Source organism: Medicago sativa, chromosome 2 (genome assembly GCF_051527215.1).
Source record: "Medicago sativa cultivar Bolivia chromosome 2, Bolivia_mono, whole genome shotgun sequence".
Taxonomy (NCBI): domain Eukaryota; kingdom Viridiplantae; phylum Streptophyta; class Magnoliopsida; order Fabales; family Fabaceae; genus Medicago; species Medicago sativa.
In genome coordinates this window covers 34,391,246-34,403,407 of record NC_140750.1, presented here as the reverse complement: position 1 = coordinate 34,403,407, position 12,162 = coordinate 34,391,246, and the positions used below count along the sequence as shown (strand labels likewise).

Below are 12,162 nucleotides of genomic sequence, written 5' to 3'. Positions count from 1 at the left end.
TAAGTTTTGTTCAAAAACATATCATATACAGATTTGGCATTCCTGAAACTATCACCACAAACCAAGGATCTGTGTTTACTGGTCGAAAGATGGTGAAATTTGCTGAAACAACAGGTTTCAAATTATTAACCTCGACACCATATTATGCCCAGGCAAATGGTCAAGTCGAAGCAGCAAATAAAAATATTATTTCTATAGTTAAAAGGAAAGCCAAAGGTAAACCCCAGAATTGGCATGAATTTCTTGGTGAAGCTTTGTGGGCATGTCGAACTTCTCCTAAAGAATCTACTAACACTACACCCTATAGGCTTACATTTGGCCATGACGCTGTCTTGCCAGTCGAAATCTTGCTTCAATCAACTAGAATCCAAAGGCAATTTGAAATTCCGACGAATCATTATTGGGATATGATTTTGGATGAGTTGGTAGACTTAGATGAAGAAAGATTAATGACATTAGAGGTTCTCACAAAGCAGAAGGAAAGAATAGCTAAGGCTTATAATAAAAAAGTTAAATCGAAACTTTTTGCCCAAGGAGACTTGGTATGGAAAGTTATTCTACCAATGGACAAGAAAAGTCGAGTGTTGGGGAAATGGTCTTCTAGTTGGGAAGGACCATGGGAAATGCGAAAAGTTTTTTCAAATAATGAGTATGAAATCAAATAATTAAATGATGATCAAAGAGTCATGCACATAAATGGAAAATATTTGAAAAAATATAGGCCGATGTTGCAAGAAATTAAAATTGCACAAGAGTAGTTCGAAATGAAAAACGAAACATGGCATTATAAAGATAGTGCCAACTAATGGGCAAGTTACATTATAAGTCCCAAAATGGATAAACTGACCATTAAAAAAAACAGTGCAAATAAAATAAACAACGACAGACTAATGAATCTACCACTGGTGATTCATGCCGAAGATTTCGATGAACCATCGAACTTCGCTGTACAGACGACAATCGATGCAGAAGTTGTGAAAGCTATAGTCTTCATCAGCAGCAGGGAGAAAGCCGCGATAATGCCCTACCCTTCCATCGCCTAGGCAGTTAAGCCAATTGTTGCAGAGTTATGGACGGATCAGACCTGCAGGCATGGGTCTCCTGTACCAAGTGCAGTGAAACCTGAAAGGAGTAGTACCTCCAAGGATGTCCAGTCGGAATTGTTCCATTCTCCTGGTCATCAATAGCTCCCTGAAATCTTCAAGAAGCTTCTCGTAGTTTAGACGAGGAGGACCTCAAGCCCTCAAGAGAAGTTGAAAGTATTTAGCACTTTCAAAGGGAGAACATCGAAGGAGAACATCGAAGGAGGCAGAACATAGGGTTGTCATGGTTCCATAAACGCAACATGAAATCAAGCTTCTCATGAGTTGGTTCCAAGTCATTAAGCAAACAAATGCAGTCATTACCAAAAGACTTAGTGACAATGGGATCCCTACAAATCACTGCATGCCTTTTGTTGGTTCTTTGAAAATAAAAGAGGTCGTACATGCTGTGTTTAGCGACCCTTTTGGCTATGTTGATGAGGAGATCATCACTTAGAAAACCCATTTTCGGAAAAAAGAGAAAACTTAGAAGAAAGTTGAAAAGGGTTTTCAAGGAAATGGAAATGGAAAGGAGATGATGGAACTTTCAAGAGAAGTTTTAATATTTATAATAAAGGAAGAAGTTGGAGGAGTTACTTTTTACGGTTTTTCAACCGGTTCAGATGCACACACGTGGATCATTAACCGTAGATTGTCTTGGAAAAAGAGGGAAGTTGAAAAGTTTATTTATTTACTTTTTATTTTATTTTTCCTCTAAATGTCATTATTGACAAGATGTTTTACGGTTTCCTAGACTAGTTTAACTTGTTTGGTTAAACAAAAGAAACTTTTTAGTTTCTCATCATTACTTGTCCTTGAAACTTGTTCCTAAATGGTATTTTTAGAATATTTTAAAGTAAATAAATTTGGCAAGTAAGATTTTTTAGAAATAAAAAGTACTAATTGCATTTAAATGGTAGGAATACCATCACATAGTACCAAACAAAGATAAAAAGGAACAAATTGTTTCAAAATAAAATTATTACAGAAATTGTTATACTAAAGGACAAATTCGGACAAGAGCTTGTCGAGTTGGCTTTTAAAATTCGAAAGCTTTCCATTGAGAGCATTACAATTTTCAGTGACTTGTATTTGCTGTTGAGATTGTTGTGATTCCCTGGCCTTTTGAAGAGCAGCCTCAGCCTCTTGTTTCATGAGTTTTTCTTTGTCTAAGAGGTTGGTCTTTTGAGTTTCTAGTGCTTGGATTTCTGCCTTGTATTTTGCAATGGTAGCATCAATCTCTTTCACCTTTTGTTGAACAACTGGAGTTTCTTGTCGAAAGGCTTCAAATTTAACATTAAATGCGGAAACGTCCGCCACAAGCTGATCAAAGCGTTGCGTGTGCTCTTCAATTTGGGCTTGATCAGTCTTCTTTTCTTGAAAACTATGATTGATGTTATCAAGAAGAGGCCCTAGCGAATGAGAAAGTTGCTGGAATTTAGAACCAGAAGGAAGCTCACAAAGTTTGTAAAGCAATTCTTTTACTTCACCAATGATGCCCTCATCTTGCTCGATAGCTTCCAATAGATTAACTTTCAAGACTTTGTCCTGGAATTCCGCTAAGAGATTTTCTTTCGATGTCTCTGACGGAGCATCAGTAGAAACGTTCAAAGATTTACCACTACTCTTCGAGAAGAGTGCATTGTTCTTCATCAAGAAAGCAAATGCATTAAGAGGGTCCTCTTGTTCAAGACGGTCAAATTCTTCTGGACTTATAGCAGCATCATCAAAGTCTAAATTGACCATTGATGTGACCTTTTCCGATAAAGGGTCAGTACGATCAAAGGCGTTCTTTTCAAGAATTGGCGTTTCCGCCTCAATCAGTTTGCCAAGGTTTAAAACTTCGTCATTTGTTTTCGATGGCGGATTAGGAGAAATATTAGCAGCACCAGGAGAGCTAGTCTCTTCCCCTTCTTCTTCCTCAACAATTGGAGTTGGGATATCTTTATCAGTCGAGAGAAGCTGACCCTGTTGAGAAGTATCAACAATGCCATGTTCGATATCCTGAAAACGAAATGAATGTCGCAAGGGGTTATCAAAATAACATAAAATAGAATATGTCAAAAAAGGCATCAGATTGATAACTTACCTTCGAAACATTGTCACCTACACAAGATTGAGCACTGTAAGGATTTGAATGTTTGTGTCTGTGCTTCCTCCTTTTTGGACTCGACTTGACTGGAGATCCCTCAGTGTGTGTAGTCTCAATGGTGGTCTCTTGGACTTTATGTTTCCTTTTCTTTTGGCCTTCCTTAGTTTTTGGCATTTCTGAAGTTGTAGTGACTTCGACAGCCTCAGAAGTAGAATCAGGCTAGAAAAACATCGACTATAAGATTATCACACAAAGAAATATTTGAAAATAGATCAATGAGACTTACATGATCTTCAAGAGCAAGTTCCTCAACGTCCATGGGAGATGGTTCAAGAGAAGGGGTAACCTGTTTTTTCTCTGATTTCGATGATTTTTTCTTCGATGCCTTCCCTGACTTGGATTTTGATGGTTTTGGAACATCATCACCATCACTTCCATCTTTGGAGTCCAAGGAAACAGCTGCAAAAGGAGGATACAAGATAAGTGACAAATAGCTTTTCTTTTTAAAATTTACTTGTTTTGCCTAGAAATTGATTGGTAACTTCATTACCTATTCCTATCGGAGAAGTGATTCGAATATGAGCAGGGTCTAAGCCAAGATGACCTCTAAAAGTGTAAAGGTTCAATTTCGATGCAGTCACTTTATCCTCCTCTTTCTTTATTAATAATTGTTTCATTCCCAGTAAGGAAATACAATGTAGCCATTTTGGATATGGTGGCCTGAAAGCTAATGCCAGTTTACTGGTTGGCAATGGTGGGAATTTTGTTTTAAAGTGCAGTGCAAAAAGATATTTGCTGGGAGTAAAAGGCGGAAACTTCATCGAAGGAAGTTTATTATAAATTTTATCTCTTAGAGTTTGGGCGACATAATTAACTGTTCTTTTTAAATGCAAAGGATCATATACAGTTTGAAAGTATTTTTGAAAAGCCTGAATTTCTCGAATATGCGTACCTTTGGTCTTCTTAGTCTTGCTCTGCACAGTGTTAAAAGCAAGGATTAGTTGAGGAAGTATTTGATCAAGATTCACTCGATTGGTCAGGCGTTTATAATAATCCCGCCACCATTGAAAGAATGCTTCAGTGCATGATGTAGATAAAGTAAATGGAATAGGTTTGAAAACAAATGTTTGTTTTTCAGCTTTACGTAGAGTTGATCTCCAAAAGTGTTCTATCACTGGCTGCTTCAGGTCATCTATGCTTTGGTACAAAGAGGTGGGCTTAGGCTGAACTAACCCAATTTGCCTAGCAACATGGTTTGGTTGGTAACCATATAACCCATAAGGACTACCAGCGGTGAGCCTTCTAGACAAGAGTGTGGGAGTCAAATAAGCTTCCCAAATAGCATTGATTTTTGCCTCATCTTCGACAGAGGTTGCTGGAAATTCTTTTGTAAACCAAGTTGGTCCTCGAGTTCTGACCGTAAATGGAGCCATAGCAGGAATAAAGGTGTCACATTCTAAGAGGGTATTAAAAGCAATGGAAAATAGGTCTTGAGAAGTCCTATTGCTATATTGTAGCATGGCCAAACCAATACCTTCGATAGGGCTATCTTCATAAGCTTTCTTGAGGCGATTAGGAAGTGTGATAGCCAGCTTTGTCCTAAAAGTGGCCAAAAGCCACAATTGAAATAACCAAATAGGACCAGGAATGATCAAACTACCTCGAGATGGATAATCTTTAATGTTGGTCACTGCTTGGTTTAGGTTTATGTACAAGGATCCTAAGATAAGTTTGCTTAGGCAAATATCTTTGCCTTCATGCAACTGTATGGCCAAAGTTGTTAATTTTTTAGGGATCTGGATTGACCTCGAGCAAAAAATGAATTTGGATAACCAACAAGAAAAAAAGGCTATGTGTTCTGAATCAGAAACTTCAGCAGTTGAAGTATCATGATGGTCCATAATGAAAAGACCATAAGAAGGCCTAGTAAAGTCAAATGAGAATTCTGATTGGTGTTTTTCTGGATCGAAAGTTTGGCCAGTGGGTTTAAGACCAGTAATGCCTGCGACATCTAGCAAAGTAGGTGTAAGCATACCACATTTTAAATGCAGGCTATTTGTCGAAGGATTCCAAAAATGCAAAGCAGCGATGATCAGTTCATTATGGTACTTAGGTCCTTGCCTTGACAGTTGAATAAGGTCAAAGATTCCTATATCTTTCCAAAATTGACCTTTTTTCTTTTCTAGTTTGTTTAACCAGCTAATGTAAGGGTCATTTTCACCAATTCTTGGTTCGGTTCTGAACTTAGACTTCAGAGAACTTAAGTCGTATGGACCCTTAGTGAATACTAATGGAGGTTGTTCTTCTGAACAAGGAAAAACGGTGCTAATACCCTTTGGGGTTTCTTTTTCTATAGGAAGCGGCCCTAATAATGCATGTTGAGATTTAGGGCAAGAGATAATTACCTGGGATTTCCAGATTTTATCTTCAACTTCCTTGATATCAGGTGTTTTATCTTGGTTTTCGGGTGTCAAACATTGATTAAGTTTGAACCTTTTAAACCGGTGATATCTTATTTTTTCTTGGGAAGGGAAAAAGTAAGCAAAACCCTTGAGAATCGAGGTCCGGGAGTTGTTTTCGCTACGGGAAGGTGTTAGGCACCCATAACGACTATAGTATCCTATAGGAACCGTCTTTAATTTCTACGCGCTCGCTTTACTTTTAAATGCTATTTTGAAAGTGTTTATTTAAACCTAAGAGTTTACTAAGTGAAGAATTGGAGGGAGAGGAATGTGTTTGAATTTTTATTTTATTTGAATTGAAGGAATTTTGTTCCTTGCCTACATACCCTTTTAAGGGATCAAATCCACCGTAGTTCTCTTCCAAAAATGTTTTTGTTTTTGTTGGTTGATTTTAAGTTTGAAAATTGGAATTTGAAGAATGGAGATTGAGAGGCCTTAAAGGCATGAGAATTTAAGAAAAGGTGAGGTTTGATTAGTCATTTGCAAAAGAAGTCAAATATGATTATTTTCATTGAATTTTGATTAAGAAAGTGAAAGAGAAAATACAATGGGATTTTGGATCCCAAGGTTTATTTTGAAAATGATTTGAATGATGTTGTTCACATTTTTTTGGAAAGTGATTTTTCTAAGTATAAAGCCTAAACATTCATCTAAACATACAATCCTAAACATACATCTAAACATGCATATTCTAGCTATATACCTAAAGTGGTGTGTGTGCATGTGTCGGTGCTTGTGTCGGTGTACATTATTAGAGTCCATTGTCCTTATTACATCATTGGCCTAGATACATTCTATGGTCTTGCAAGAAATTAAAAATTGCATGAAGTAAAATATTACAAAAAGTCCTAAGTATTACATTCTAATTTTTGGTACAAATTAAATTGCAAGAAAAGAGATGAAGATGCAAAATGAGATGCTTATGAAACATGAAACAAAAGGGTTAGTAGCACATGATAATATCAAGAAATAAGAGCAAGGAAACATTACTATAGCAAAAACAAGAAAAATATCACAAAACATGGCAAAAATAGTGCGAAATAGGCCTAAAGATTCATTAACAATGCAAGGCTTGAACAAGGCCTATAATCCTCATGTCTTAACAAGTTCCCAAAGAGTGTCAAATCAGTTTTCGCAAGGAGAATTAAAGGAGTGTAACATGTCAAGCATTTAGGACAAAAGTTAGGCTTATTTCACATTATTTATTCACACACAAAACTTGTAAAACAAGTAATAAAGCACGAAAAGATCCACATGCAGTGGCATACACATTTAAACAGTAAAAAAAAAATATCACGAAACCATACATCATGGATCACAAACACATGTCAAGCATTGGAATCGAAACCAAGCAATTTCACAAGTTTTTTTTTTAACATAAAATCTTCAAAATTAAAACAAGAAACTAACATACTATTTCTTCAAGTTTTTTTTTTAGTACAAGATTATCATAAAAAACACCGCAAGATTATCAAGAAAGAACTAAGAATTTTTATGGGATTTTCTAAAACGTTTTAGGCATAGCCAGGGTATAAACCACAACTTGCAGTGTGTATTTAGCAAGGAAGATATGCAGAAAATAAAACCAACAAAAAACTAAGGCCCAAGCCCAGACCAAAGTGAAAAACGGGTTGGATTTGTGTGAAATGGATCCGGGTCAATGGGTTTGATGAAAACGGGTCAACATGAGGGTGCTTGGCTGTGTTAAAAACACTACAATACCTTGCTCTTCTTCTCTCGTTCCAGGCAAACAACCACACAATCCCCTCCTTATTTCTTCCCCTTTCTTCATTCTTCTTAATTACACTTTCAAGATTAAAGCTCAAACTCTAAAGGACTTAACAAATCGATATCAAGAATGAGAAAATAGGAACAATACCTCTCTGTTCTTCGTTCGGATCCTCTCTCTTTTTCAGATTTCGGTACCAAACTCTCCGACTGCAATTTGTTCTAGCTTTGCTCAAGATTCCGTTCCAAATTGCTTTCATCACCGTCGACCTCCGTTTCGTCACCGTTATCGAATGAATCTTCGCGGTTCCTTCTCTGTTTTGGTTCGGATGTTCTTCCTGGTGCGGTACCGACTTGCTTCTTCTTCGCTTCAACCTTGATGCTGGATTGCAATAACTTCCTCACTTGTTATGAATGTGTGTTGTGAGTTTAGATTTCGATTCGGTTCAGTTGCATTTCCGTTCGCGGTTGTTCCGTTCGCGGTTGATGAGTTTAATTTCGCCACCGTGAAAGTGTTGGAACCGGTTGTTTGTAGCGATAATTTGAAATTGGATGGAGATTGAGGAACCGAACCTGAATTGGTGTGGGGATAGATTTCGAATCTTGTGTTGGTGATAGTGATACGTTGAGGTTTACGATTTGTGAGGATTTATGATTCGATGAAAATTGGCGGAATTTGTGAGTGTGTGATGAATTTTGGGGAAGTTATGGTGGTTGTTATGGTGGTTATGGAGGTTGAAGGTGGTGGTTGAAGGTGTTTAGAGGTGGTTAGAGGTGGTTTTGGTGGTGGTGGAAAGTTGTTAGAGTTGAGAGAGAAGGTTGTTAGGGATGAGAAAGTTAGTTAGAAGTGAGAAAATGGGAGGGAAAAATTGAGAGAAAAAGCTTTGTGATTTTTGTGGATGTGTAAAATAATTAATGGTTGAATGAGAAATTGTGAGGTGAGTTGAATTTATAGGTGATGTGGTAAGCTTGGACCAATGAAACAATGCCATGTGGCACTTGACTTGTAACAAACCTTGACTTTGACTCTAACAAACTTAAAAGGATTAAAATGCAAATAACAAAAGCACGAGGACCAAAATGAAAATTAAAACAAAAATTGAATTGAAAAAGTAAATTGAAAATTAACGTAAAGCGAGACGATTAAAAGCAACAAAGCAGATTAAAACGAATCAGAAATATTATGTGAAATGACCAAAACGCCCCTAGGGACTAAAATGACTCGAAACGACTCAAATGCAATTTTAAAATGATTTTTTAACAAGGGATTAAAGCAAGAGTTCATACAAGCGAATTAAAAGACTCAGAGACAATTTTTAGAATTTAAACAGAGTTTTAACACATGAAAAGACTAAAATGCCCCTAGGGGCAAAACTGACCCAAAATGACTTCAAATGCAATTTTTGAAATGGATTCTGACATAGAATTGAAATGAAGACTTATTCACACTGTTCGAAAAGACTCAAACAAATTTTTAAAGATTGAAAGAGATTTTATCATGGGAAATGACTAAAATGCCCCTAGGGGCTAAACTGACTAAAAAAATGACTCAACTGATATTTTTTGAAATGAGTTTTGACATGAGATTGAAACAAGGACTTATACAAACCAATTTAAAAGACTCAAACAATTTTCAAGGATTAAAATGAGTTGAATGCAGGAAATGACTAAAATACCTTTTTATATGAACTTTGCAAATAACACTGAAATAAAATGCAAGGAAAGATGTAACTGATCAGAGATATATCAAATGACTTATAATGCAAGAAAAGAAGAATTGAATAAGTATTTTTAGGTCCAAAATTAGGGTATAACATCTGCCCCTATTTAAGTTTCTTTGTCCGGAGAGTCAAGAGACGAAGTCTTTGATTTGACGGGACGAAGATACTTAAATATTAACATTTGCACTATTTTTGGACATAAAAATACGTTTTCAGACTTTCAAACACATGAGTGCCATGCAATACTTTGATTATGAATGCAAGACAAACAACTGGAGTCTATGGAACATGTCGTGTCACTGAGGGTTCAGGTGGACATTGACAGGGTAGACAAACCAGGGGATAGAAAATAAGGTACAAGCTGTTCTTTGGATCGAACTAGCCACTTGACCAAGGAATACAAAACAAGAGATAGGTACAAGCTGCTCTTGGGATCGAACTTGGCACTTGACCGGAAACATAGACATATAGGCAGATACAAGCTGTTCTTTGGATCGAACTTGACACTTGATTGAAAATACAAACAGATAGGCAGACACAAACTGTTCTTTGGATCGAACTGGCTGTTTGGCTGGAGATATAGACAAAAGGGTTGATACAAACTGTTCTTTGGATCGAACTTGTCGTTGGATCATCACCACATCATGTGAGTAGGTGCAAACTGTTCTTTTAGATTGAACTTGCCGTTTGACCGATAACAAAGCATAAGCTGGGTACAAACTGTTCTTTGGGATCGAACTTGTCGTTTGTCCGGAAGTATAGGTATATAAGCAGGTACAAGCTGTTCTTTTTGATCGAACTAGCCACTTGACCAGTAACGAGATATGTTGGAAGTCTGATTTGACAAGATACCTATCGAGGGTAAATTGCCATTGACTTGGTTTGAAGATAAACATGACCATTTTGTTGGCCCAAAAGCAAATTGAGAGTGAATTGACATTGATTGGAATTGAATTGGAAGTTGACATTGAAAGAGAGATTACAAGTTGAGATTGAGCAGAGACATAGGCATAGACACTGGATTGGAGAGTGGAAATTGAAAGAGATATTGGAAATTGAAATTGGATTGAGACATTGACATTGGATTGGAGAGTTGCATTTGACATTGAGATTGGATTGGAATTGAATTGAAAATTGAAATTGACATTGACATTGAGATTGGATAGAAATTGAATTGAAAATTGGAATTGACATTGACATTGACATTGAGATTGGATTGAAATTGGAGATTGACATTGAAATTGAAACTGAGATTGCTTCGAATTGAGATTGAGTTGAATTGAAATTGAGATTGCTTCGAATTTGAGATTGAATTGAATTTGACATTGGAGTTTGAGAGTTGGGATTGGATTGAATTTTGACAATTGAAATTGAATTGAATTTGACAGTTGGAATTGAAATTGAAATTGAAATTGAGTTTGACAGTTGAAATTTGGATTGAATTTGACAGTTGAGAGTTGGATATGCAACATGTATGTATGGTATAACAAGATTATTGGATGTATGAGCACATAAAATGCATGATTATGCATGTATGAATGCTTGAAATGCATGATTGGTCTGAAACTTGACAGAGAAATTTCACAAAGGCAGACAGAACATTGGAAGATTGGGCACGTAATGGCTCGTGCTGCAACATATTCACAGGGGAAAACCTCTTTTGGAGAGACCGTCGTTGAGAGACGTATCGAAACCATGGCTGAGGGCAATAAAACTTGTAGAGGAAATAGCCTTGAAAAACTCCTAGATACAGGTTGCCGTTGCTAGGCGTGTCAGTGCTGGGTAAACATTGGATGTTCGCATCTGTGGTCAACGCTTTTCAATATTTATTTTTTTCATTTTCAAACCCCATTTTTGCCTGAACCGCCCTTTCGGGTTTTCGATTCACCGGGGAATAAATTCTTTTCATTGCCCCATTTTTGCCTGAATTGCCTTCATAGGTCGTCAATCAGCGGGGTGCTCATTTTTGCCTAAGCCGCCCTTCCGGGTTTTCAACTTAGCGAGCTTTTCATTTGTATTTTTTCATTTTTCCATTCTGTTTTTTTTCATTCTTGCCATTGACCACAGATCATCCTGGGGAGTAACCTGCTTGTAACATGTATTGAAATAGACATTGACACTCATTTATTCATGCATGTTTCATTGAAATGTACCCTGTTGCTCAGGTTTGCTTTCAAAATAGACAGAAAAAGATTTTTCGATTTTCAAAACATGTTTGTTTCAGACATTGACATTATCAAATAGAAAGAAAATGTTTTGTATATAGCATTGAAAGTAGAAAGAGAAATAGAGTTTCAAACAATAGCACAGGCTCAAATTGATGTAGAAGAGTGAGAGTCAGCCAAGGGCATGACTCCACGGATTTACAAAGCTTGGAAAATGGTAATTTTATTGGTTGGTGATACATTGAACACGATGACCGCTACATTTCATAGAAATTTTGAATCCACAAGTACGGAAGCTTCTGATGAAGACGATCATTGACAGTTGCAGATGCCCCAAGGGGTGATGGTGATTTGCCAGATATAGTTACTTGTCTTTTATTGTTAACCTCATTTTTGCATGAACCGCCCTTTCGGGTTTTCGGCTCATCGAGGCGCTCATTCTTGCCTGAGTTGCGTACAATCTCAGCGAGCTTTTTCATATTCATTTTTTTTGTCCCTAACTTTTGCCTGGATCGCCCTTTCGGGTTTTCGATCCACCGGGAAGCGCATTTTTGCCTAGGCCGCCCTTTCGGGTTTTCGACCTACCACGCTGTTCTTTTCTTTCTAGACAAAGTATTTCTTGACTATATCGGCGTTAACAGGATTTGGGAGTTCAACACCATCCATGTGTGTAAGAATCAAAGCACCACCAGAGAAAGCCTTCTTGACAACATAATGACCTTCATAGTTAGGTGTCCACTTTCCCCTTGGGTCGGGTTGCTGACTTATCCTCCTTTTCAATACAAGTTCGCCTTCCTTGAATTCTCGAGGTCGGACTTTCTTGTCAAAAGCATTCTTCATTCGCACTTGATACAACTGTCCATGAACCATAGCATCCATACGTTTCTCTTCAATCAAATTCAACTGGTCATA

The 12,162-nt window shown here is 37.1% G+C and overlaps 1 protein-coding gene across 1 annotated transcript; it reads left to right on the top strand.

The window, feature by feature from the left end:
- Window positions 1–89: 89 nt before the first annotated feature.
- On the top strand, window positions 90–665 carry LOC146946471 (uncharacterized). The gene has a single exon (XM_085748225.1). The coding sequence runs from the start codon at window positions 90–92 to the stop codon at window positions 663–665; it is 576 nt and encodes a 191-aa protein (XP_085604351.1).
- The last annotated feature ends 11,497 nt before the right edge of the window (window positions 666–12,162 follow it).